At 39.3% G+C, this 25,609-nt stretch overlaps 1 protein-coding gene across 5 annotated transcripts in view; it reads left to right on the forward strand.

The window, feature by feature from the left end:
• The window catches only part of ELMO1 (engulfment and cell motility 1), a 304,523-nt gene that overhangs the window by 83,625 nt on the left and 195,289 nt on the right, over window positions 1-25,609 (forward strand). For all 5 annotated transcript variants that reach the window (XM_063406486.1, XM_063406504.1, XM_063406491.1 and 2 more), the window contains 3 exons: window positions 2,371-2,540; window positions 13,924-13,959; window positions 21,878-21,977. In XM_063406486.1, coding sequence (XP_063262556.1) covers window positions 2,371-2,540; window positions 13,924-13,959; window positions 21,878-21,977 — 306 coding nt within the window. The remainder of the gene's footprint in view (window positions 1-2,370; window positions 2,541-13,923; window positions 13,960-21,877; window positions 21,978-25,609) is intronic.

Below are 25,609 nucleotides of genomic sequence, written 5' to 3' on the forward strand. Positions count from 1 at the left end.
AGAGCAGCTCAGGAGAGATGCTTGGTCACTCTGAACCAGTCGTTTTGTTCATCTTTCCTATTTGTTCTATTTTCACTGAATCCAAGAGCTTTTAGAGGACTGGGTTCCCTTGGAAAGCTGGAAGAACTTCCAGTTCAGTAGAACTTCCTTCAGTAGGCAGATAGTGGGGTGGTAACTTTCAAGAACTATGGCAGGTTGGAGAAGGCCATGTGCACAGATTTAATAGGTTTAAGGTTAAATCTGAGCAATCATTTCCAAAGTTTGGGGACTGTAGCTGCCATGGCAGTATTGAAGTTTTCCCAGAGTGTTTCTTTCCTGAGGTGGGCAGGAATTCAGACATTGCATGTCTTCAGGGGAACAGTAATGTTTTGAGGATATTTTGCATCTCTGAGTCTTCCTGGGTTGCTGTAGCAGGGAGCCTAGAGTTGGGAATAGCTCCACAAAGGATGTACTTTGGTAAGGTAGGAGTTGGCTGCTGAATTTCTGGTTCAGGTAATAATAGTGGTGAATTTTTTTGTAGCTGATTATAGAGGAGTACTTTAGCAAAGCTTTTTTCACCCCCTCTGATGAAATGAAAGGGCTAAATTCGGTAGTTATCCTGGAAGTTGAAAGTAAGTGGTATGCATTTTTACCTCTTCCATGGGCTTCAGCAAATTATTTACCTTATCACCTGCTTAAGCTTGAGAGAATAGTCTTTTAGTTTCCATTTGGACAGCCATTGCCATTACAGAGAGACTGTATAAACCATTGTTTCCCCATTACAAATCCCTTGATAGAGTAGGTAACCTTCAGTGGAAGAAAGATCTTTTGTATGACAGGATTCTGCCTTTTTATAGATAATGAAACTGCTATGGCTGTGTCACGCTATGCTTAAAGCATAAAAAAGCTAAAGACGTTCCATTTCTTTCCAATATTGTGTTAACCACAGCCACACTAACTCTCACATACACGCCCCTTACTGCATTTGTTTTCTGGTCAAATGCTGCCTGGATACCATTCATTTACCACCACCATTGTAAAAACAAGAAGTAACAAACCTTGCTGATATTGGAGGAGATTGGGACCTTTAATTTATTCATGGTTTTGAAGCAATCAAAGTTATGCAGCTAGGGAGCTGTATCTGTAACAACACTGTGCTGGCTATTTTTCAGGGCTCCTTGTTTAAATGTTCACTTGCACTAAAAATGACTGCTTTCTCAGAATCTTGATCTTCAGAGATGACCATCTCTGTGAAGAGTACATTCAATACTTGAACAGAAAGGAATTATCTGTCAGCAGAATCCTGTCTTCTCTATTTCTTCTCCAGCTGAGAAAAAGTAAACACCATTTCAGAGAAAATAATTCTCAAGAGAATTTACACTTAATTTGTTTCTCTAATGACACATAGCCTCTCATTCACCTTTCCATGGGTGCAGGTAAGAAATGAATTTTAGGAAACGGAGTTTTGCAAATATGTCTATATGCAGGGAGGAGGTTTATTTTTCTAAGAAATGTATTGCCTAGCTACCTATCAACTGAAGCTTTTGGGTATTCTGTTCAGGTAAGTCAAAGCACCAAACTGAAAACGTGAGATGTATTTTAAGGTATTTGTACAGCTAAAGAGAGAAGCAATTTAATATGGATCATATAAGTGTTTCTTTAGCTTTCTGTCATCAGTGTCCATTTTGAATTTCACTAACTCATCCTGTATTTGAAACATTAATGGCCAGAATAGCATAACATGAGGATATTGAATATGCAAAAAGATGTATGACAGATAATATCATAGTATTATGTGGGAAGTAATTATTCTACACTCATTGTTAGGAGGGTATGTGAGTGTTTGAACTGACTGTGAACAAAAGAAGAGGGGCAAGAAGAAGCAAAAGGCCTGAAGTTGGTCTCTCTTGCTGTAACATGGTTAGGACAGTATGTGGTATTTGTTGTTAAAGGTGATGAGAAGTGTGTAACCTGAGTAAGCGTTGACAGGAAAAGAAGTGCCACTATTATTTTACTGAGATTGTCTGATGCAGTTTGTTTTATTTTCATTTCTCCTTTATTGATGTGACACATAAGCTCTTCAAGCCAAAGGCTGTCTTTTGTAATGCTTACATTTTGCTTGAGACAATGGGACATCTATCCATTGCTCAGCTAATGATTCTGCAAGAGTCCAAATAATTATAGGTAATAATGGAGTAATACACGAGTAATACAGTTTTACAAAAGTAATTAGTATTTGAGCTACCTAATCTTTTCTGAGCATGGAAGTTAAATATCATTCATATTAAACATGGCCATTGTTCCTGCTTGCACTGACATTTTTCTCATGATTTTCATTGTAACGAAAGCTGTTTTGTCACTTCTGATTTGTGTGTTTTGTTTCTCTCATAGGCTCAAAATGCACAGCAGCTCCATGAGAGGATCCAGTCTTCCAGTATGGATGCAAAGTTAGAAGCACTGAAAGACTTAGCAAACTACTCACGGGATGTAACGTTTGCCCAAGAATTTATAAACCTGGACGGCATTTCCCTCCTAACGCAAATGGTCGAAAGTGGCACAGAGTAAGTATTCTGCTTAAACTCTGGCATTCCTTCCATGTGGAGTGATTTCATACTCTCTTTCTGAGTTGAGAAATTAAATATCTCAAGAGGTCCAGGCCTCTGGGATAGTATATTAATTATCAATGAGATATTGTTTTTTTAGATTTCCCCTAACAATGGGCTGGTCAGGACTGGGGATGAGCAAAGTAAGAAGTCACAAGTAGCACCTGTGCCATAAAGTTTGGGGAGACTGGGGTCCTAGTTTCTTCTCTATTCATTGGAATTTTAATAAGCCATTGAAAGTGTATTTAAAGGCTGATATTTAAGTGATATCACCTAAAAACTGTATTTTAAATTTCATATTACTGAGAATATGTGTGGTAAACCCCAAATGTAAAAAAAAATGTTTTACTTTATTTCCACTTTTTATTATTTTGATTCTGAATGGGATTTTTATAATACAAATCAGGGGTTTTGACATGAAATTGAAAGCTGACCTCTAAAAATACACTCATTCTTTACCAGAACTCCTTACCAAATTCCATCATTGGTGAAATTCAGGACCAAAGTCGTGAGAAAGTGTCCATTGGCTTAATGTGGAGAGTGCAGCAGAAAAATATCAACTGGATTGTTGCACTATTAAATTATGCTCTAACAGTAAGCATCTGATTTCAAGTAAGAGATTTGCACTCGTTGTCAAGCTCTACTACACAGAAAGAAGTCAACAATACCCACACCATCTCCTGAGAGAAAGAAAACTGAAATCAGTTCTAATCCCCTCACAAATGTGCTTGTGTTCCCTTGGATTCAAGGAAGTAAATACTGTTAGGAGGTAAAGCAAAAGTAGTAAGTGGTCTTTGAAATGGAACACAAATGGTTTCTGAGGGTCTTGTGCAAGATATGCTGTGTATTTTCCACAGAAAAATTAACTACTTTATAGAATCCAGTAGTCCATAGATTGGGCAGTGTAAAAGCAATCTCTCCCTGATCCCTGCCCATTGTGTGGTTAATGGCTTATGGGACTCTGAATCCTTACTGTCTAACTACAGTTATATACTAGATTTCCAAATGTCATGGTTTAATCTTCAGCATTTTGGGTTTACAGTCTTCTTTTTTTTTTTTTTTTTTTTTTTTTTTTTTTTTTTTTTTTTTTTTTTTTTTTTTCCAGTGATGTGATCTGTGGCACACATCACGTTATGCCACTTAAAAAAATGCTTCTAGTTACCAACTTTGTCAACTTGTCTGTTATTCATGTGGTATTTGTTGTTTATGGAGCAAATTATGTTCAGAAGCAAAGACAAGTTTAAGCTGATATAAACAAATGTTTACAGCAGTTGCTGTACTAATGAAAAGTATTCTAAAAGGACAGGCTCACATGTGCCTCTGAAGATCAGAACACAGGAAAATTAACAGTCACTGCCCTTGTGGTTTATTTTTTTGTTATGTTATTTAGGTTTAAAGGTTTAATTTACTCCACTGTAGAAGGCATTTAAACTAAAACATTTATTTTCTGTTGAAACAGACAGGGAACATTCACATTTTTTATAATCTTTTCTTTTAGCTGCACTAAAACTAAAGAAAGGACTCTCCTCACCCTTCAGATGTGTTTGTGCTGCTGTTTTGTAGCTGTGGGATGAGCCAAGCTGTAGCAGACTGGTCTGGATTAAAAATAACTATTTGGGAGGGAAACTACTGAAGGCAACACTGCTGTTGAAAGCACTGCCTAGGAAATTATACCCTGTAATAAATCCTGACTGAAGGTATAAGTTTTCAAACCACACAGCAGGCTTGTAAACTGGACATATGAGCAGAGTTTACTGCCTTTTTTATGATTATAATTCTATTCTATTTTTGTGTCTGCCTTTTGAAGGATTTAAATTTTTTCTTTTTAGCTGATGTAATGTGTCATCAAACATGTATTGATCGATCTACCTGTCTAGTGTATGTATCAGTGTTTCTGTCTGTGGGGAGAAATACCCTTGAGTCTGGGCACTGGACAAAGACTCAGACTGTAAGAGTTGCCAGCAGCTTCACATATTGATGAGCTCTTAGGACTCACTGCAGTCTTTCATGTTCAGCAGCCTAGACATTCTGCAGCTCCTGAGGGTGTCAGCAGGTCAGGTTTTTCCAAGTCTGGTTTTGCAAAGGGAGCTGCAAAGCAAGGACATCTGTGCTGTGCTGTACATTCCCTTCCGCTGTTATCCTGTGCACCACTGGCTGATGAGTGCGTATTTAACAGATCTTGGGATTTAATGAAAGGAGCAAACATACACAGGCACAGCAGCCTAAGCCTGCCATGGTGCTTCTGCTTTCTTTTCTCATCTCATTCAAGATACTGAATCTGTTCCCTCACATCAGGGTCTGTCACTCACTGCTGTGTCAGCACACTAAGCAAACAGACAAACTACTTCCTCAAAAGAAAGGAAAGAAACTTTGTTTTTCATTCACTGCCCTAGGCTGTCAAAGAAAGGCAGCTGGAATGAGTCAGTTGTCCTCTTCTGGTCTGTTCTTGTTTTTGCTCAGACTTGCTGTGCTACTGTCAAGAAGAGGTCCCGCACAAGATGCTTAGTGAATAGATAAATCAAATTGAAGGCCTCCTTGCCATTGCTCCCAACCTGGGCTCAGCACCCTCAGCGAGGTAGCCTTATGGACTGTGCAGCTGACAAGGTCACCAAAATGCTTCAGAACATAAAGCTTTTCTCTGTGTCCACAGCTGAACCTGCACTGCTTTCTCAGTGCCCATAGGTGAATCTACACAAACAATAACAGTAGCATTATAAAGGGCAGGGGACAGGTATTAGAGGAGGAATGAGGAGCCAGAAATTTCTGGGTGGGGCAGAAGCTTCTTTCACAGCCCAGTTTTAGAAAACAACACATTTTATAAAGATGCATTTAAATTATATCTTCACTATGAAGTTATCTTAGCCACCTTGGTGCTACTCCTGTAGAGCCAGCCTTGTTTGAATGGGGCTGTGAGTCACCCATACAACTGAGACAAACATAATGTCTTGGTTATGCTGAGAGACGGTCTGGCTTCCCTGCCTTCTTCTCCCATTTCTTGTGTGTTAACCTCTGTTCTTCAGCCCAGTCCTGCTTTTCTTCCACGAGCTGGTTCCAGGAGTTGGTTCCACTGTCTGCGTGCTTCACAAAGCCAATCCAGCCTGATAACTTATTGCAAAGTACATGATTCTCTTAGAAAACTAACTCTCTAAAATTAGTTTTCTGCTCAGTTAGGGACTTGAACTTGAAGAAACAAGAGAGGAACTGGTCATGAGTGGATGCAGAAATTGGCCCTTTTTTTGTGGCAACAGACCATTACATTGGGCTAGGTGTATCACTGAGCCACAACCTGAGAGGAGTCACACTGTTAAACAGCGAGAGGGTGGTGGCTGTCCCTGCTCTTGTATTGCACCCTGGGGACAGGCACTGAGACTCTGGGAGAGCACACACCCTGTGGGGTAGCTGCTGGTGTTCTGCAGGGATCCCCTCTGTGTGCTGTGCCAGCTGCCTGTGGGTTGATGCAGCTGGGAACAGCCCCACATCTGTAAGCTCAGGCTGAGTGGTGCCTCTGTTCATGGTGTGCTGCAGCTGTGCCTGAAATTGATGAATTCTGTTAATTCAAGCTTTATTCTCTGTTTTCCCTGAAGGGCCAGGCAGTGCTCATTAGAAGTGCCATCATGCTCAGTGCAAAGTTGCTTTGAGGTTTTCTTTGCACATGGATTTCATGTTAGAGGCAGGTCTTAAGTTATAATTTGAGTGTGTAATTAAGTTTTACTGGTTAGCTTCTGGAAAACAAGACTCCATCTTTTTATATAACTTTCACTGAGGAAGAGGCCAATGTTTTATTTATAGTTGGCTTTGTTTATTGTGCTACTTAGTCATTATTTCAGTGAAGCTGATAACTATTAGAGTGACCAGAGTAAGAGAATATAAATCCCTGGATTTCTAATTTCTTCTGTTTCATTTCTCAGGTAATGAAAAGAAGTGGTAATACAAAAAGTTGACAAGAAATAACAGTGTTTCCTAGTTAGTTTTCCATATGTTATATTCCTGAATATTGAAGAAAATTAGAATGTGTTAGAGAATAGAGAACTGTGGGTATGGTGTGTGCAAGCACAAAGCTATAGGGGTTGGTGGTAGGGTGCATGGGCCCTAGTGAAGCTGAGAGTGCCTCTTGTCAATATGAATATATTTATATCAGCAGAAATGCAACATCTCAGAAACTGTCCACATGTGTCTTGATCTTGTTGATTGAGATGGCTTATCTTGTTTTTCTTTCAGGCTCATTCTTGCTTCTACAGCATTGCTATGAGTCTTATTAACTGAAAAAGGAAAAAAAAAACCAAGGTAGTTTTATGTTTGTTTTTACGGTTTGAGTGACCTTTAAATTATAGAAAAGACTGCAAGACAAGTCATGAAGAACAAGAAAATGCTGATTCCATTCTATAATTATCCATGATGTCCAGTCATTTCTCAGACTATGCATTTGTACCACCCACCAGAGTGGGGTGGATGTGTGCAGGCAGCTATTTTTGTTTTCTGAGACTTTTCAGAAAGCGATTTTCACAGCACTCCTAACGCTAAACTTTTCACAAGCCAGTCCATGCCTAGACAAGAGAAGCTGACTCTGCACCCATCTGCTGGGGTGTGCAAACTGTCCAAAGGGGAAGTGTAAAGGTGTGCTGCTTCCACTCCCCCCTCAGAGTGGAATGCCCTAAAATGGGGCAGAAAATGAGCAGTGCTGAGGAGTCCTAGATACCTAATGACTGATAAAAAAATCTTCAGGAACCAGGGTGGAAGAAAGAATCATGTCTTCTTGCTATCCCAACTGTGATAACGTAGTTCTCTCATTCAGAGCTGTGTTCTGTGGCTGAGCCTAGAACTTGTGTTTCAGAAAATCATGTCTGTACAGATAATCTTTCTGAAGTAGCAGAAGATTGTTAAAATCTTGGGGTTTTTTTCTTGATGTATCAGAATAGTTGTGTGACTGGAACAGACTCTCAGACTTCCTTAGAAGGAAAAAAAATTCCTCATAATGCCTTATAAAGCTAGAAAGGGAAAATGTAATTCACACACTGTAAATACTGAAAGACCAAAGAGTTGATAAAAGGAATCTATATTTATTTTTGTTATTACTAGTAATAATAATAAGGGTGATCTCATGACGGGAGGGAAAGGAGGAAGGCCTATGCAGAATTTTCAGTATTTTTTTAATTGGCATTGTCCTCATCTCTATGATTTGCCATTTGGCTGAAATAACACACAGTTTCTGCCAAAAAAAATAAAAAAGAAGAGAGAGAGAGAGACTATGCTAAGCCTAGGTGTCTTGACAGTAACCAGAACAGAACTCTTTCTGCTGTCATTGAGAAGGTTGTTCTCCAGACATCTGCTTCATTGATGAGGCTGTGCTGGGCAGCTTTATTATCATACAGCCAGGGCACAGGAACATGCTAGTTGATGCTACGACAAGGTAGCAGATAGCCTGGTTTTAATTATAAGAGTTGTTTCATTTTAAGAGATACTAATTGCTTAGTATGCAGATTGGAGGAAAAAAAAACCCCTTACTTTAAATTGTGATAGTTGTTAAATTTTGTCATCTTCCTATTGGAAATAGTAAATGCAGCTAAATCAAGTTCATGTAAGCTTCTAAATAAATGTGTATTTGTAATGGAGCAGTTTATACTGAGTGTCATCATGCAGCACTTACAGGATGGCCAGGGTATCAGACCCAGCCAGCAGGGGTTTAGGAGGGGTAGGTCCTGCATCCCCACCTCAAGTGCTGTATCCAGGTCTGGCCCCTCAGTTTAAGAAGGACATTGAGATGCTTGAACACATCCAGAGGAGGCAGCGAGGCTGGTGAGGGGCTTGGAACACAAGCCCTGTGAGGAACGACTGAGGGAGCTGGGGGTGTTTAGCCTGGAGAAAAGGAGACTCAGAGGTGACCTTACCACTCTCTACAACTCCCTGAAAGGTGTTTGTAGCCAGGTGGGAGTTGGTCTGTTTCTCCAGGCAGCAACTGACAGAATGAGAGAACACAGTCTTAAGCTGCACCAAGGGAAATGTAGGTCAGATATTAGGAAATTTTTTTTTTATGGAAAGAGTGATAAAGCATTGGAATGGTCTGCCTGGGGAGGTGGTGGAGTCACCTTCCCTGGATGTGCTTAGAAAAGACTGCATGTGGCGCTGGGTACCATGGTCTAGTTGAGGTGTTAGGGCTAGGCTGGACTCAATAATCTTAGAGGTCTCTTCCAGCCTAGTGATTTTGTGATTCTGTAGGTTTCATGTCTTGACTAAGAGGAGCCTTCTATTGAGCACATGCATTTGCAGAGCTGGCTGCTGTACAGCTGGAAATCTCTGAGAGATCAATTGCCCATGCTTTAAGGACAAATTGCATTGTTCAGTGAAATTCTAGCTCTTGGCTTGTCTTACAGAGATAATACTGTATACCAGCCCAGTGGAAAACTGAAGACAGATTGGTTTGGAGTTATTCCGACTTTAGCACAGTTTTTGGGACAGTTGCTCAAATACCTGCTGGTGGTTTTTTCCATCCTAGCCTGATGAGTATTTCAGCAGTGCTGTCAAAACGTTTAAACTGCCCTTGCAGACAGTAACTTATTCCTGTCCTGCTTCATCTGGAGAGTTATACCAGTACTGTTTCTACCAAGCTGGTCTGGAAAACTGGTGTAGGTTATGGAAAGTGACAGTAGAGGCTACTTTTAATACAATATTCCGTAACCCAGTTTAGTTCCCTTACTGAGCTCACAGCATTGCCCCAGAAAACAGCTGTGCATGCACAACTCACTAGATAAATGGAAAATGAATTTTCAGAAGGTAGGAACAATACTAAGCTAGTAGGTTTTTGCCACTATATAAAGTAGTCTTTTTCCACACTTCCTGGCTACTGGCTATATAGTACCTACTCCCTCTCTTGTTCAGCTCCAATGCTTATTTGACTCCTGAGTGATGCAATTCAATTTGCTAAAGTGTCAGAAACTCAGCCAGCCAATGGAGGGAGGAAATTAATTTGTATTTTTGACAGCACAGGGTTTTAAACAGTCTCTATTTAAACTACTCCTGTGAAGCTTCACCTGGAAGCATAGATTACTTAATCTGACGTTGCTGCCAGAATCAATTCTTGTCCAACAGGGGTTTTACACAATCTTCATTTCTTAGTGCTTCTGTAATGTCGGGAGAGGGTGACTATTGTCTGTGAGGCAGAAATCCAGAAGAGTCTATAAAACCAGGTAATCCTCCTATACCACTGTGGAGATGGTAATGGCAGGAAAATGAGAAAGGGCTGCAGCTCCCTCTTTCAGTGCAGTTTCCATAAAGAAAGAAGGTGAAGTAGGATTTTTTTTCTGGAGTGACTTTTTTTGTTGGTTTACTTTTCTCCTGCTTGCTGTATTTTGGGTTTGTTTCCCCATCAGTCTTCAGGCTTGGATTACACCCTCCCTCTCAGCACACACAAGTACAATTTTTCTTATATCTTTTACATATGCAAAGCACATATGTAGGCTTTAGATAAAATCACAGAATCATCTCCCTTGGAAGGGACCCAGAAGGATCATTGAGTCTAACTCTTGAGTGAATGGCCCCTACAGGGATCAAACCACAGCCTTAGTGTTATTAACACCATGCTTTAACCAGCTGAGCTAATCTCAAGGTCATCTGAAGGTGGAACTGTCAAAGATCACATTTTGCCGGTCCCCCCATCCCAAACTTTCTCAAGGCTTGATTTTTTTACTTTGCCTATGTTTGAGAATATTAGCATTTAAATGACCCCTTTTAAATGGTGATATCAACACCCTGTTGACAGGAACAGGAATGAGGGGAAACAACAGTTTTACTGGGTTTTGTTTGACAACTTCTTTTGTAAAATGCTATAAAAAGAATAACTACAGCAATGGATTTATATTTCCAAATATTCACAGTATGAAGGGTGGGCAAAACAAATCCGTTATATTTTGTCAACTCTAGAGAAAACTATAGCATTTGAAAAACCAAGAAAAATAAGAGGAAGATCTTAACATCTCCACTTGTGCAACTTTCCAGGACGTTTTTGTCTGTTGGACTGTGTATAGCTGTGGGATGTTGTGGTGGCTGTGAGCAGTCTGAGGGCTGCTGTGAAACTTAATAGTAATAGTAATTTTGTAGATTATTCCAGGTCAAAGTATTTCCCAGATTTCATATGCTTGTGATAGCCACACCTGTTATAGACAGAAGCCAAAAACTTGTACTCTTGGATTTCTCTTATTGTAGTCCTAAACATTGCCTGTTATCTAGAATGTGCATTATCCTTGTGTTTGCCTGAAAAGCAATAGCTAATGGTGATTTAATGTGGTTGGCACTGCACTCATCCGTTATCCCATCAGTGTTTCTGTAGAGGAGGAAGTTTTTGTGAATATCTTCCACCTGTGGTAACAGTGGCCCTCTCTGGGGTCATAGTGCATGAAAAGCTTTTATCCTCAGTGATACTCTTACACAGTTCTGCTGATGTTCAAACAGTGCAGGCTCAGAAACAATTGTTGTGCTGGTGTGACTGCTTTAGGTCTTGGTATCATTAGCTGCAGTGGCTCCACACTGGCTTCCACAATGTGACATTTTAGTTTATTCAGTTCAGACAAGACCTTCCTGTGCACTCTGGGTTGTTCCATCTGGGGTTTAGATTTGGGGTATCTTTAGTCTTTGTACAGCAGTTTTGGCACATGAAAAGATAGGAGTTAATCTAGTCAGGTCCATGCTAAGCTAGTCCCTGTTGGGAGCTGCTCAAGGTGTAACCTGCAGTATTTGCGCAAATAGTAAGTCTGTGTGCTTGAGAAAGTCCAAAGAGAACTCACTGCTGGTCCTTGGGATTCATTTGGGAGTTCCTTTGAGGCCAAACAGGGAACATATTATGGTAGAAGAATGTCTAACCTGGTAACTTGTCATTCGTGTTATTTTGCATTATGTTGGCATCTATTTTGAGACTCCTGCCTGTGTAAAAATCACTGGTTTTGTCTTTCACCACTGCAGAATCTCAGCTTTTCACAATTGCTATCTAATTTGCCCTTATAGCATTTGCTTATTGACCGTGGTTTTGTTCCCATCTGTGCAAGTGCAATTGAGGGATACTTTCTTTAGAAAAAAAAAAAAAAAAGGTATTGAGCTAATTACAGTGTCTAGATCAGTGAGCAGTGAGGCTTCCAGCATTTTTGACCCTACCTTGGTAACTCACCAAGAAGGGCCCTACAAAGCTGTTTGGTTGCTACCACAGAGTCAGCCCCCTGGAAAATACCCAACAGTTATGTATATATAGAAAGAGGAAAGCTGATGGAGGTGGCAAACTGTACTTAGTTCCTTTCCAGGCTGACTTGCTGGAACAATCAGCTTGGCTCCTCCTTGGTGACTTTTGCGTGGTCTGTGGGTAAATATGACAGGAACTCCTGCTCATGCCAGTTCCCTCTATATTATGTTTTGGTTTGATGATGGATGAAAATAGCATATGTTGCTTTAGAGAACAGCCTCCATCCACATCTTCAGTGGTAAAAGTCAATCTGTAATCATGTGTTGCTGCAACATTTGATGTCCTAGATTGATTGCTCCTCTAGTTACACCAAAGCAACAAAAATCAGTGGAAACTGTGATTTAATGTAATGGCTGTCTTTCTTCTGAAGTCAAAATTTTGTCTTTGTATTGCTTCACCAGAGAAGTCTTATATAATTCAGTCATTTCTGCACATTATTCTAAATTTATATTTTCTTTTAGTTTGCACACTTTTTGACCTCAAGTTAACTGCTTGCTGATTAACTCAGGATGGATAAGAGTTCTTTAAATGCTAAGACAGTTGCTGTCTAAATGTTTGGTTTTAGGACTCAGATGTTTTTTCTCTAATCCCTGTCTCAGTCATGGAGAAAATGCTCCTGATTAGAGCCTGTTGTGAAAAATCTCTGGCAAAACAGAGTCTGTCTTTTGAAGTGCTACCAGTCTGTGAACACCACACTTGCTTCTCTATCAGAAAAACACAGCCCTAATTTCTGGTTTGTTTGCTGCTTAGCTGAAGTCAGCACCTGGAAGAAAACAGCTTTTTTAAAAACTGGCCTGGAAAGAGTGCTATGAAGTTTGGCTGACATGCTGCAGAAAGTTGCAAGGATCCATGCACATTTGGGAGATGACAAAATCCATTTGTTGTGGCAATTGTTCTTGGTCGTTTAACAGAATCTGCCACAGCTTCAAAACGCTTAGTTTGCAGAAGCACAGGAGTAACATTCTGCTGAAGTTTGGATCTCCTACTATAGAAAATATTTTGAATTTTACTGCTCATAAAAAGCATGTTGAGCGCATTTTCCACCACTTTTTAAGGCTGTCTCATCATCAGGTGTTTTTTGTTTATTCATTATTACTGGCTATACATATAGATGTTGTAGCATAACAGAACCAAGGCCATGAAATCCAAGGAGAAAATTTTATCACTTCTCTTATTTGAGTTAGGTTGTAGCCCAGTCTGTGCTTGGATACATGGTAAACTGTGCCAGCACTATCTTCAGGCACGAGTATTGCAGCTTACAGCTGGCAGAGAAGGACTTTAAACCACGTCCATGAAGAACATCAACATCATGGAGATAGTCTCTGTGTTTTCTCCACTGACGGTTACACAAGCTAGCCCAAAAGCTGCCCTCCTTGAGACTGATTCCTCTGGAAAAGGAGGAAGGGGAGAAGGGGGAAGACCTGGGGAGAAGGTGCAGAAAGGAAAGAGGATCTCTTTGTTGTCCTTTTAAACACTAGTCTTCCCAGTGGGGAACTGCAGCTAAGCCTCTGAAATAAAACTGTGAAATAGATTTAGGAGGCACAAAAAGTGGTTAAGTAAGAGATGGATTTTTAAAAAAAATTCTTTCTAGTTCTCTTATTTTTTATATATTTAAGTGGTGTTTTAAAAAGAGGGAAAGAGGGTATCTATCTTTGGTGCCATTTTTACCATTTACCATCCTAGCTCCACAACTTTCAACAATGCTGATGACTCTGACATCAGTCTTAGTGGTGGAGATTACAAGTAAATAAAAGAATTCTCCAGGCAGTGGGCTACGTGTCCCTGAAACAGGACAGAAGATGCTTAATGTGTAAACCTTTATTGTTTTGTATCAAAGGCTTTTTACACAAATGCTTTGCTAAATTATAATGTCGAGATATGCTTTTTTCCTAACAGAAGTTAACACAAGTATTCTGAACAAATATTTGGAATTTATTTGGAGCGTTTTTACTAGTTACTGAACTGTTTCTGCTCACAGCAAATTGTTAGCAATTTACTGCCTCTTATTGTATGCGTGTCTGTGAATTTTATGGCCTAAGTACGGGGGGGTGGTTGTATGCAGTAAATAGAGTAGAAATGTTTCAAAGTGCTCTTCCTCACATGCAAGTTTTAATTTTGCAGACGATATCAGAAATTGCAGAAGATAATGAAGCCCTGGTAAGAACTTGATTAGATCATCACCTTGTATACTACCTCTTCTTTTGCATGACTGAGTTCAGGCCCTTGCGCTAATCTTTATATGTAAATACAACTGTGCATATTCATCAGCAAGCCTTCAATCTTCTCTGTTTTCTGCACTTTGATGCCTGTTAAAATTTTCTGATTAAGCCTTTTTTTGCTTTGCCTGTGGAATGAGTGCTTCATTTCTGTAGCTTCAGCAGGGGCTTTTACTATTTCTGAAGTAAGGCTTTTGTTTTGTTTTCTTTTTTAATTTCAGCAAAAAAGTATTTTCCCCACCTTTCCCAGTTCCCCTCTTGAATTTCATTGGCTTGTGTGGTTGATAATTGGCAATTTTAATGGTCAGTGTTAGTGAGATGAAAAGTAAGGTCATTGTCCCAGTTTGAATTCCTATTATTTGCTGGTCCCACGTAATGCTAGTTGTTGCAGATAGCTGCATAAAGGAAAACTGTAAAATAGTAAACAGCCTCATATCAGAATTTTCCTGCCTATTTCCCCAATGATTTTGGACAGAATGCTTCTGTTTGTTCAGAGTTAAGCACAGGCTTTGATAAATTTGATTCCCAAAGGGTGTTCTAATATCTTGATTAGCTTGCAAACTTGACATGTCATGTATAGCTAAAACCCAAGGAAGTAAAAGAATAATCAATTAGGCATATGTCTGTCATTCTGAGAGCTTGATGTGATTTATCATGCAGGAAATGCAGCTCCCCATCCAAGCCCATGCTAAATCATACTTTCCCAAGTCTACTGTAAACCAAATTCCAAAACATTTATTTTTAAATCATTGCCTAATAAATAAATTATACAGTAAGAATAAATTTGGCAGGAAATTTAAATCCTTCTGCTAAGTTCACTTTTTTAACCTAACACAAAGTAACTTGTTTCATAATAGAAAAGTTTAGATTATGAGGAAAATTGTTAAAGTGACATGAGGCTTATGGAATTCTTGGCAGCATCAGCTTGGCAGCATGAGCTGAAGGCTGTGCTGCCGTTCAGCAGGACTGTGAAGGGCTGGACAATTGGGCAGAGAGAAACCTAATGAGGTTCAAATAAGTGAAGTGTATGGTCCTGCACCTGGGGAAGAATAACCTGAAGCACCAATACATGTTGGGGACTGACTGAGTAGAGAGCAGCTCTGCAGAGAAGGATCTGGGGCCCCTGGAGGATGACAACTTGACCCTGAGCTGGCAGTGCCCGTGGGGCCAGGAGGACCATTGGTATCCTGGGAGGACTGAGGCCAGCAGGTCAAGTGAGGTGATCCTCCTCCTTTGCTCTAGGGAAGTCACATCTGGAGTGCTGTGTCCAGTTCTGGCCTCCTCAGTACCAGAAAGGCATGGAGCTCCTGGGATAGGTCCACTGGAAGGCCATGAAGATAATTAGGGGTCTGGAGCATCTCTCTTACGAGGAGAGACTGCAGGAACTGGGCCTGTTTAGTGTGGAAAAGAGTAAGAGGGGATCTCATTAATGCAGATAAATATCTCTCAGGCAGGTGCCAAGAGGATGGTGCCAAACTCTTTTCAGTGGGTCCCATTAACAGGACGAGGAGCAGTGGTTATAAATTAAAACACAAGAAGTTCTACCTCAACATGAGGAAGAACTTTTTTCTATTGAGGGTGGCAGAGCACTGAACAGGCTGCCCAGGGAGTTCATGGAGTCTCCCTCTCTGGAGATATTCCAACCCCACCTGGATGTGTTCCTGGATCACCTGCTGTAGGTGACCCTGCCTTGGCAGGTTGGACGAGATGATCTTCAGAAACCCCTTCCAACCCTAAAGGTTCTGTGATTCTGTGATCACCCCTGCTGAGACAAGGTATCTTCTGTCCTTTTAGATGCCATTTCCCCACAGCTGTGAAAATAGTTCTTTGTGGAAGAATAGGTATAGTGTCTCAGCACCTCTCTATTTCCAAATTCTACTACACTGTAGGCTTCTAAGGATTAAGTTTGTCCTCAGGACAGTACTGAAATACTGACTTACGGTTGCATGGCACCCTGGTTTTAGGACCTGATCTTACTGATGACATGAATTAATTATTTTTACACAGTTTAGCTTTGTTTATTCATGAGGACAAGGTTTTACTCACTTGATTTTTATTAAGACACTTATTAAGAGGATCCTTATTGGTCCACGTAGATGTATCACATCAGTGAATACATTAGAAAGAACTTGTCTGTGACTAAAGTTTATTCAAACTTTAGAATTTAAATCCTGCCAGCAGTAACTTCAGTTTAGATGGGGATACTCGGTTTAATATTTTGATTTCCAGTAGTACATGATATAATACAATTAAATAGCATAAATTATTGAATTTGGGACTTGTACCTAAAAAGATACCAGAGGCATTGTTGAGGATGTGAAACCAATAGTTGTGGAAGCTGGCTTGCTCATACATTTTGAAGGTAAAGTGTCTACACTAGTGCTCTATGAGTGTAGTTATCCAACATCCTGACTATTTTTCACCCATGTATTAACTGGACAAGATCTTGTGAAATGAGAACGATAAAAAAGCCCACAGAGCTTGATTTCATGAACTTAACTATAACACTTCTCAGCATCCACTTCCTGTCTACTTCACTAAAGATACTTCAGGAAACCAAATGCTAATTAAAAAAAACCAAGTTACTTTGTGTGGACAGGATGACATAATAAATTTTTTAAAAATCTCATTAAAATCCTGGCTCTATTAATTGACTTCTGCATTGCAGTGCTAAACTGTAGTCAAACCGAACTGATTGGAGAGTGATGTTTTTCCTGTATAGTGATTCCTGTGCTTTTACATAAAGTAATCCATTTGAGGAAATCATCATGAAGTGAAAAAACCCCAGGAATTTAAAAAATAAAGAATAAGAAAAAAGGGTAATTCTAATCACATCTTCAGTGTGTAATAGTTCCTCTGGGCTAGCTTCCCATGCTTAATTTTCCCTTAAGTGGATTTAGTCATACTCTATACTAAGAGTATCTACACTTGGATTTATTCAAGAACATTTACAGTTATGTTTAAAATTCACACCTTGTTTTCCTTTAATGAAAATTAATTTTCAAACACAGTGAAACCCTAATACTAGGGTTACAAAGCTATTTCATGTTCTTGGGATGCAGCGGATTTGAAATCAGTAAGGCTGACCCCTTTTAAGGACGCAGTGAAACTGTACCGCAAAGAAATATTTTGGTAGTGCTTAGCTATCACAATGAAAAAGAAAAAAATCTGTGTCAGTTGCTGTGCAGCAGTTAAGTGCATTTTCTGTAATCATCTAGAAAAATAGGGGCAGCTACTACACAAATTGTTCCATCATTTTCATCTGTACTAAGTACCAAGTAGGTGTGAATTGCTCCTGCTTTGATTTGACGCTGCCTTAGTTTTACCCTTGGAAAGGTTGCTTGAAGAAAGGAGGCAGTGTAGAAGCAGTGAAGAGGAGCCATAGCAATATAAAGTTCACACTCTGCTGGCAAAGCATCCTGTTACATCATCAGTCTTCGTTTCAGACTTAACTTAGTTAGATTCTGGCCCCCATGGCTTTTCCAGAGCTCTTGTCCTCTGATGATTAGATATATTCTGTTTCCCTGTTAAAATTTATTCATGGCCGTTTATCCTTGACAGCTCCAATTTAAAAAGCTGTTCTTACTCTTTGATGTTGACCTCAGTGATGTCAGGCCTTTCAGCTGCCCAGTACTAGGCTCTGAGCCCAGATAAGGGCCTTGGTTAACCACTCCTGCATTTAGTAGTAGGCTGCTACCCTCCTGTTGCCTCCTGGCCAATTAAATTGTTTCTTTGCTGCTTTCCCTTGCAAAATTAGAGCTCAGCTTTGGTTCTGTTTTGCCCATGAAAGTGATTTGTATAAAGGTGTACATTCTTCGGCTTCTAGTCCCAGTGGGCTGGTGGCTGTATCCTGGTTCAAACAGACAAGCAACAATTAATTTCCAGATTTATATTTTTCATATAAAACATGAGACACTCCATCAGGCTTGGTAAAAGCTTGTATTCCTTTGTTTGTTACCTGATGACAGTTGAGCCTGACTAATTATCTTGATTTACATAATCATTTGAGCAGCCAAGTATTTTTCCCTCCATAACAGTGATAAAATGTTCATTTTGTTATGTGTGTGAAACGTGGATTAAGATTTTTAAAATTGTTTTTAAAAAACGTCTAGGGGATTTGAGTGCTAAACTGCTATTAATTTATTTTGAAAAGTAGTCCAAGTTGCTCTAGGCATCTTTGAAAATAAGCACACCGGATAAAAAGATGGTTTAGCATGCAGAAATAATACTAGGAAGGCATGTGAGAGACAGGTGTGGTAATCAGGGTCACATGCACATTCCTTTCATTTTTATTTTCAGGAAAGAAAAACTAGTATCAAAATGTGTGAAATGGTTTGAGTTTTTGGTGTGGTTTTTTTTTTTCTTTTTTTCTTCACAGTTTCCTAAGGTAAGAATACAGAGAATTCTCAGGGATTTAAATTAACAGGTTTGACCTGCTGTTTTTCTGAAGCCTCGAGATGTAGAAAGCAGCTGTTGCCTTAATCTTCAGTCAGGTTTGTCAGAGAGGTTGAGGACCCACAGGCTGTATTAGAGCGTGGCCATCCCCTGGAGTGGCTCATGCTGGGACAGCTGATGGCATTGCAAACTTCAGCTTTCCACTGCCTGACAGGCTTTTGCCAAGACCTGCTGTGGGTGAGGAGATGCTTCATGACCAGCTCTCATGATGAGGGTTAGAAGAGGGGAGCCAGCAAAGAATAGTGAAATTATATCAGTTGTCCCAATGTAAGGCATCCAAGAGCCAGAGCCGGAGCAGCATTCAGGAGGGCTTGTAGAAGCAGCTTGCCTGAGAGCAAAGGTTATTGAGATGTCAGTGTTAATGAGATGCAAAATTGCAATTACACAGTGCATCTTTCTGATCATTCTTCCCCTCTTGCTGCATTAAAAAGCCCCTTTATTAGTATTATCATCAAACTATTAAATAATTTAGCCAGAGCAGCAAGGGTTTGATAGTTACAGAACTGTTGTGCCTCATGCTATGGATTATTTTAAAAGATTTTATGAAGAAAGAGGCCCCATTATTTTTTTGACTTTTTATATGATCAAAACCCTTACAGAGACCTTGAGTTAAACAGCTCCTACCACATTTTTTTAAAGATTGCTAATTTTATAAACCGGCTTTGATTCCCTTGAAACTTCTAGCCTCTGTTCTGTCTGCTTCTCTTACTAGTGTGTGTCTGTGTGTGTGTGTTTTGAAACGAATTACTTGAAAGCCTATTTCTACCTATCTGCTTGTGTTTAACCACTTAACAATGAATCAACACCCTTCCCTCCCCCTGCAGATGCTTTAATCCTTATCTTGCCCTAGTTACCCTGCAGATTGCTTTCATCTTTAGCTGTGCTACTCCTAATGCTTATCCCTTAAGCCTGGCTTTTGACTTCTGCAATGACATTTGGTGTATCCGTGTCTGGGCAGGTGCATGTGTGTAGCCATATATTTTAGAAGGACATAGTGTGTATGTGTGGTGCTGCATAATAATAGAGCTGAAATATTTCTTGCTGCCTGATTAGTCCCAGTGTTGCACCTCTTCTGTCATTAATTATTTGAAGCAGAGTCAGTGGAGTGACATCTGATGAGGTGTCTGATCATTTTAAGTTGAAAAGTGCTTTCACCTTCTGGATCCCAAATGGTTCTATCACTGTCAGTTCTACTAAAACTAGGTTTATACACTCAAACCAGAATTGTCAGCTCCATTAGCCCAGTCTGTTCCCTAGAGCTGTGGAGGAGCATGGATTAATCAGTATTAATCAGGTAGGACTGATCAAGAGTTTTGATGAGAAGACTTAATGCACTAGTGAATCCAGGTTAGTTTAATTCCATTCCAGCCTCTGCTGTTCTGAAGATGAATATCCATGCACAAGTTTAATGTAGTTTAAGTAAGCCCTCTGAACTCTACCTTTTGGTGATGGGAATTAGTTTTCATGTATGATTTATTTATAGAAGATCATTCATATACTAAATACAGGTTAACTGACTATATTTTAAAACCATAGATGAGAAAAATTTATCTCTGACAGATGATGTGTTTAGCTTCATGCTGAGAAGAGATTTTTATCTATTTTTCAACCTATATGGCCTACCTTTTTCAAAAAATTTTTTTTTGAAACTAATTTAGTTTTAATTGAAACTAATAATACTAATATTTATCTTTTTAGTATTTCTCATATTTGTGGAAGTATTCTATCATGAAGATGCATTAGGTGCAAGTTTTTGGAAGAAAGCCTTTCCTAGGGTTGCTTTTTTATTTGTGGCTTCATAAATAACTATATTATGCAAAAGGAGTGAATTGGGGAACATGGCAGGACCAGAGCTGATTAAATTTCCTTCAGAGCCTTATTGTCATCTTGATATGAAATCCCTGGCTAGCTGGAATGCTAATGATGACATTTTAAATCTAATATAGTTCTTAAATGGTTTGCAATATTAAAGAAATCCCAAATAAACAAACCTACTACAACAAAATAAAAAGGCAAGAGAGAATCCCAGGAGTTCTGGAAAAATGTCCTTCCTTAAAAGAAGAGGCCACTAAAGGCTGCATCTCACCATCAGATAGCCCTAAATAGCAGATTAGACCAAATCCAGCCACTGGAGTTGCTGCATTGAAGCTGATTTGTCTGCCTTATTCTTATGTACTGCTCTAAATATCTTCCATCTGAGTGGATGTTCACTTTTTTGTGTGGGGTTCATGCAGGATGGTAGGATAAACCACAGATTAAGGAACGCCAGTTAATTACCTTGATAAACTATGGCTGTAATATTTGACTTAGGTTTTCGACATACTAAGCTTTGCAGTTCCAGTCTGACAGAGGGTTTTTTTAATTTTATCTTTTTATTAGGCATAAGCTGCTGTATTAAAATCACTGGCACTATTCATGCTGTTTGACTGTATGGTTTTGCTTTTTAATGGCTTACTGGCAGAGTACCTTGCAGGCAGTTTGACATGTCCTGAAAGGTAATTCACTGCTCCCTTTCAGGATGACTGCACTGCTGTTTGTAGTGAGTAGTTACCTCATGGAAGGGCTTCACTGAAATCATTGTGGCTGCTGACTTTTTGGTGCTCTGACTATGTATAGATATAAAGCTAATCCTTAAAAGTTGCGGTTTAACATGAAAAATTCCTGTGCATCTAGTCACGTTATCCATAATGAGTCTAAACTCATTTTGAATTTACTTGAGTTCATACAAAGATGTGTTGAATTTCAAATATACAGGTGTAAAATGCAGGGTAGTGGCCTGCCAAATCTAAATAATTTGAGCTGCAAGCTTTGCAATTTGGTTGCTCGTAGATGAAGTAAAAGAGATGCATCTTCAGGTTTTAAGAAAGAAATAAAGGCATTAACTCTTAGAAAGTTGCTGCTGAAGATATATAATCTCTTCTGGTGCATTTTTAAAATGTATTTGCTTCCTTGTAAGAGAAGGAATAAACAATGCTCTAACTTCCCAATTAGCTTGATGCAGAGGTACCAAAATGTGACACCTCTACATGGCTGTCTATTAGGAGGAATTCATAACTGCTAAGGAAAAAGTCCACTTATTTCCTCTGTTAGATCTAAATCTCTGAATTTATGGGAGAAGTTTAATTTGGACTGATTTTTTTTTTTTTTGAGCATTGCATGCAGTGTTCTCCTGGGGATTACTTCTTCTCTTACAACTGCTTTCCTCTAGTTGACTATTCTTGTTGTCCGTGTTAAATTGGTTTGGAGACTACCTATAGCACGGCCTCTCTTGCTCTTCTGCTACCTCTGAGTCCATAATTGGCTTCATTTTCCTGCCTTTCTGAAAGCTTCCTGCTGCTTTTCTCCCTGGGTCGCTGCCCTGCTGCATTACTGGTAAATGTTGTCATGACTCCTGTCTCTTGCAGCTTTGGAGATATGTTGTCCTTTACACTGACTGCATTTGTTGAGCTGATGGATCATGGGATTGTATCGTGGGATACATTCTCTGTGGCATTCATTAAAAAGGTAAATTTGTAATCAATGCTATCTCTTCTATATCAGTTTAAATATTTCAGGTGAGTTGTGATTTGGGTTTGCTTTTGTTTTCCTTCCTTTTTTTTTCCCAGGTACATTATTTAGGTCATTGGTCAAAAAAGGTACATGAAAATGGGATTACACTGCTGTTTCAAACTGTAAATGCTTGTAGCTGCAGAATTTAGTTCAGCTTCTGTGGAAATCAGTTGGAGTGAATTGGGATCACCACTATTAGGCTTGTTACATGAGAAATTGCTTATTCAATTACATTGTGACCTCCCTGTGCAGATAAAATGCAGTTAAAGCAAAAATTAAGTATTTTGATGTAATGTAAACTAAAATGAGTAATGCCATATTTCTAGGAAAAACCCCAGCACTGAAATGTTTCCTCTGGGGTCCTGGAAGAACAGAAATAAGCTAGTTTACAATTTGAAATTAGGATGATATCTACTGAGTTAATCAAGCTGAACTTTGCCTCTCTGAGCTGCAGTTATGCATGTGGTTTTGAAAGAGATCTGTCCCCGATTTGCAACATATCCTTCTTCACTAACATGTCAGAGATGCACAAAAGCAGCAGAAACATGGTAGTACTCCTTAGGTACTGAGATTTAGAAGACTTCAGAAAAAGTTTTTGTTACTGATTTACACTTTTCATTTACTGGAGAAGAAAAACTCCAAAATCATATAATTCTTCTTTACAAAGAATTTTCAAACCTGACTGAATTTGTCATAATGTAAAGTGCATTTGTACAGGTTCAAAAGATATCAGTTACTTCACTAAAATGGTATCAGACGCAGTAATTAAATGAATATAACCCATGGCAAAGAAACCTTCTTTTTAGCAGAGTGTGTTAGAGCAAGGACTTCAAATTTAGTTAGAAGATTGGTACCATCAAAGGAACGTAGAAATTTACTTTTGTTGCCAAAAGTGAAAGAAGGATCAACTGTGAAAAAAAGCATTAGATGCTTTAGATATTAAACCTCAGTTTTGGTCATTAAAAATGCTGGATGCCTTTTTAATAATAAGAAAAAATAGTGTAACTGATCTGAGCTTTGGTCTGAAATTTTTTTTTTCCCAGTCTCACAGTCTAGATAGGTTGTGATAAGGATTGCTGTTATCTTCTAATGACAAAGAAAATTTTACAACTGCTTTTAACTGACTGCAGGAGAAGTCAAGTCCAGAATGCCTTATTTTCTAGGGGAGCTTACTATGGAACATATGAAGAAACCCTCTAAAGTTAGTTTAGAGTATTTACTTTGTTATTGGCTCAAAACAAATGTCTTTGTCCAAGTTTATCAACACCGTTTGCCCTGTTGATTGTATTGTAACAACAGAAGAAATTGTTGTGTTCCTGTTGTTAATGGTTCATCTCTTCCGTCAGGCACTTCTGTAGGTTTTCCCTGGATTATGACCCAATTAACCAAAAACACAAAACCAAAACAACCAAAAGACACAAACAAAAGCATTTTCACAAGGTACCTAAGAAAACTGAAACTGGCAAGTAAAACCAGAAGAGAAACTGTTGAGCAAGAAAGAGACCAAGGAGAATGATAGGAGAGCTAGAAGAGAATCAGAGGGACAGAGAATGACAGATTGAGGAAAGAGGCTCAGGAGTGTTCTGACCTGCATGTGGTTGGGAGCCAGAAGGGCAGAACCCTCAGTGGTGCAGTGAGGTCATGGGACACACCTAGCAGAGCACCTTTGGACCATGTCTCATCTCTGTGGCAGCAATCTACAGCTTCATCCTCACTTTCTTCTCTGCCATTGGCTTTTGACAGGCCACTTGAGGTCCTTGATGGGCTTGCTCAAGTGACTGACAGGATGGATAAGAGACCTGATAAGTTTCTGCTGAGGGGGAACTTGCAATCAAGTGCTTCTGCCTTTTGAAGCTGTCTTTCCTGTCAAATGAAAGCTAAACTTGAATGGGGTTGAATTAGTGTGTTTTTTTACTTCAGTAGTGTTTTAACTTAAAAATGTAGAAGCTGAAGGAGACCTCAAGGGAAATGCCTGACTGCTTCTACTGAATAACTGCTTGGTTTTGGATGCAGACTCTCCTGTCGCTGTAGGACACAAACAAAAGACAAAAGAATCCAAATATTTCAGAAGGCAAAAGGCATAAAAAACCTTTAATTGTCTAATTTTATAAGGTGTTCTGATGCAGACTTAATTTGTGAACAGGACTGACACCTCCCCAGTCCCATTGGTCAAACTAGAGAAACAGCCAAAATGTTTTTCTCTGAGAACCAGAAAGATTGTTTTGGGAAAGGATAGTTGTTTTGCCAAGATTGTTTTGGGAGGAAGCTTTCCTAAGAAACTTTTCCCTTGGGAAAGGAGTTAGCAGCTACCAGCAGGCTAAAATCTCTAAGACCCAAAAATCACGCCCACACTCTCCCCCATCCTTTGGATACCTAAAGATTGCTATTCCAACTGTAGCAAGTAAGATTGACACTTTCCAGGAGAACTTTGTTCCTCATTTTAAGGCAAAATAACATCATTTGGAAAACCTTCTTTACGATATGCAAAGTTCTCTCAATACCATTTTCTTGCTTATGATTATACATATTCATTTCCAGATTCCATAGCTGCCTAAAGGATTTGCATTCCAAGTTCTTAGAAAAAGTTGCCATGATTGGTTATCAAAATTGTCCTGGTTCTGGCCAGGACAGGGTTAAGTTTTGCAGCATCTGGGAGTGGGCACAGCTGGGACCCAGAGGTTATTCTATACCACCTCACATCATTTTCTGGGGACAGGGGAAGGGGTCCCTTCTGGGTTGGGGTAGTGTGGCAGTGGTCCAGGTACTCCCAGTTTCCATGTCATAAGCATTTGTGTGTGAATGGTTCACCTCCCTCATGCCCTCTGTTATTGATAGTGTTGCTGTTACTGTTCTTTTTCTTACTTCAGTGCTGTTTCCAGTAGATTTTTCTTATCTCAACCCATGATGTTTACCTTTAGCGCCTCGAGTTCTCCTCAGGCCTGCCTCAGGAAGTAGGGGGGAGTGAGAGAGTGATGCATTTTTTGGGGTGTTTCAAGTGGGAGCACTACACTGGGAAATACCATTCCTAAACCATGACAAAAGTGCACTACACAAATTTAGTGCTTCCATCTTTAGTTCATTAAACTACTACAAGGAGTAATAAAGTTTGTAGTATTGTTTGAGATATATTAAAAAAAATCTTTAAAAATTACTTATATAATTGCTGTTTCAGAAGTGTATGATGTAGAGCCTTAATGCCGACAAATTGTTTACTCTGCCTTCTACAATATATTGTGCAGGAAAACAGGGTGGCAGCCAGAAAAGTATGTCTGGGTGTCACAACTGTCAGTTGTTTTCTCTGTAGTCAAGTGCAGCTCTAGTTCCTTACTTTAAAATTATATGCACCCTTTAAAATTTTACCATGCATTTAATCTTAACAGAGACCACAACTGGGGCAGATTTTTCTGTACATTGCTGACAACAGGATAGTGCAGGCAAATAACTAATGAACATACATAATCAAAATTAGATCTGTTTCTTTCACTTTTTTCCCTATGTGTTCTTCTTTCTCATGCAGCTTTTAAATAACAAAAACAATAATAACATTATTATTATTATTATTATTATTATTATTATTATTATTATTA

Source organism: Prinia subflava, chromosome 1 (genome assembly GCF_021018805.1).
Source record: "Prinia subflava isolate CZ2003 ecotype Zambia chromosome 1, Cam_Psub_1.2, whole genome shotgun sequence".
NCBI classification, from domain to species: Eukaryota; Metazoa; Chordata; class Aves; order Passeriformes; family Cisticolidae; genus Prinia; species Prinia subflava.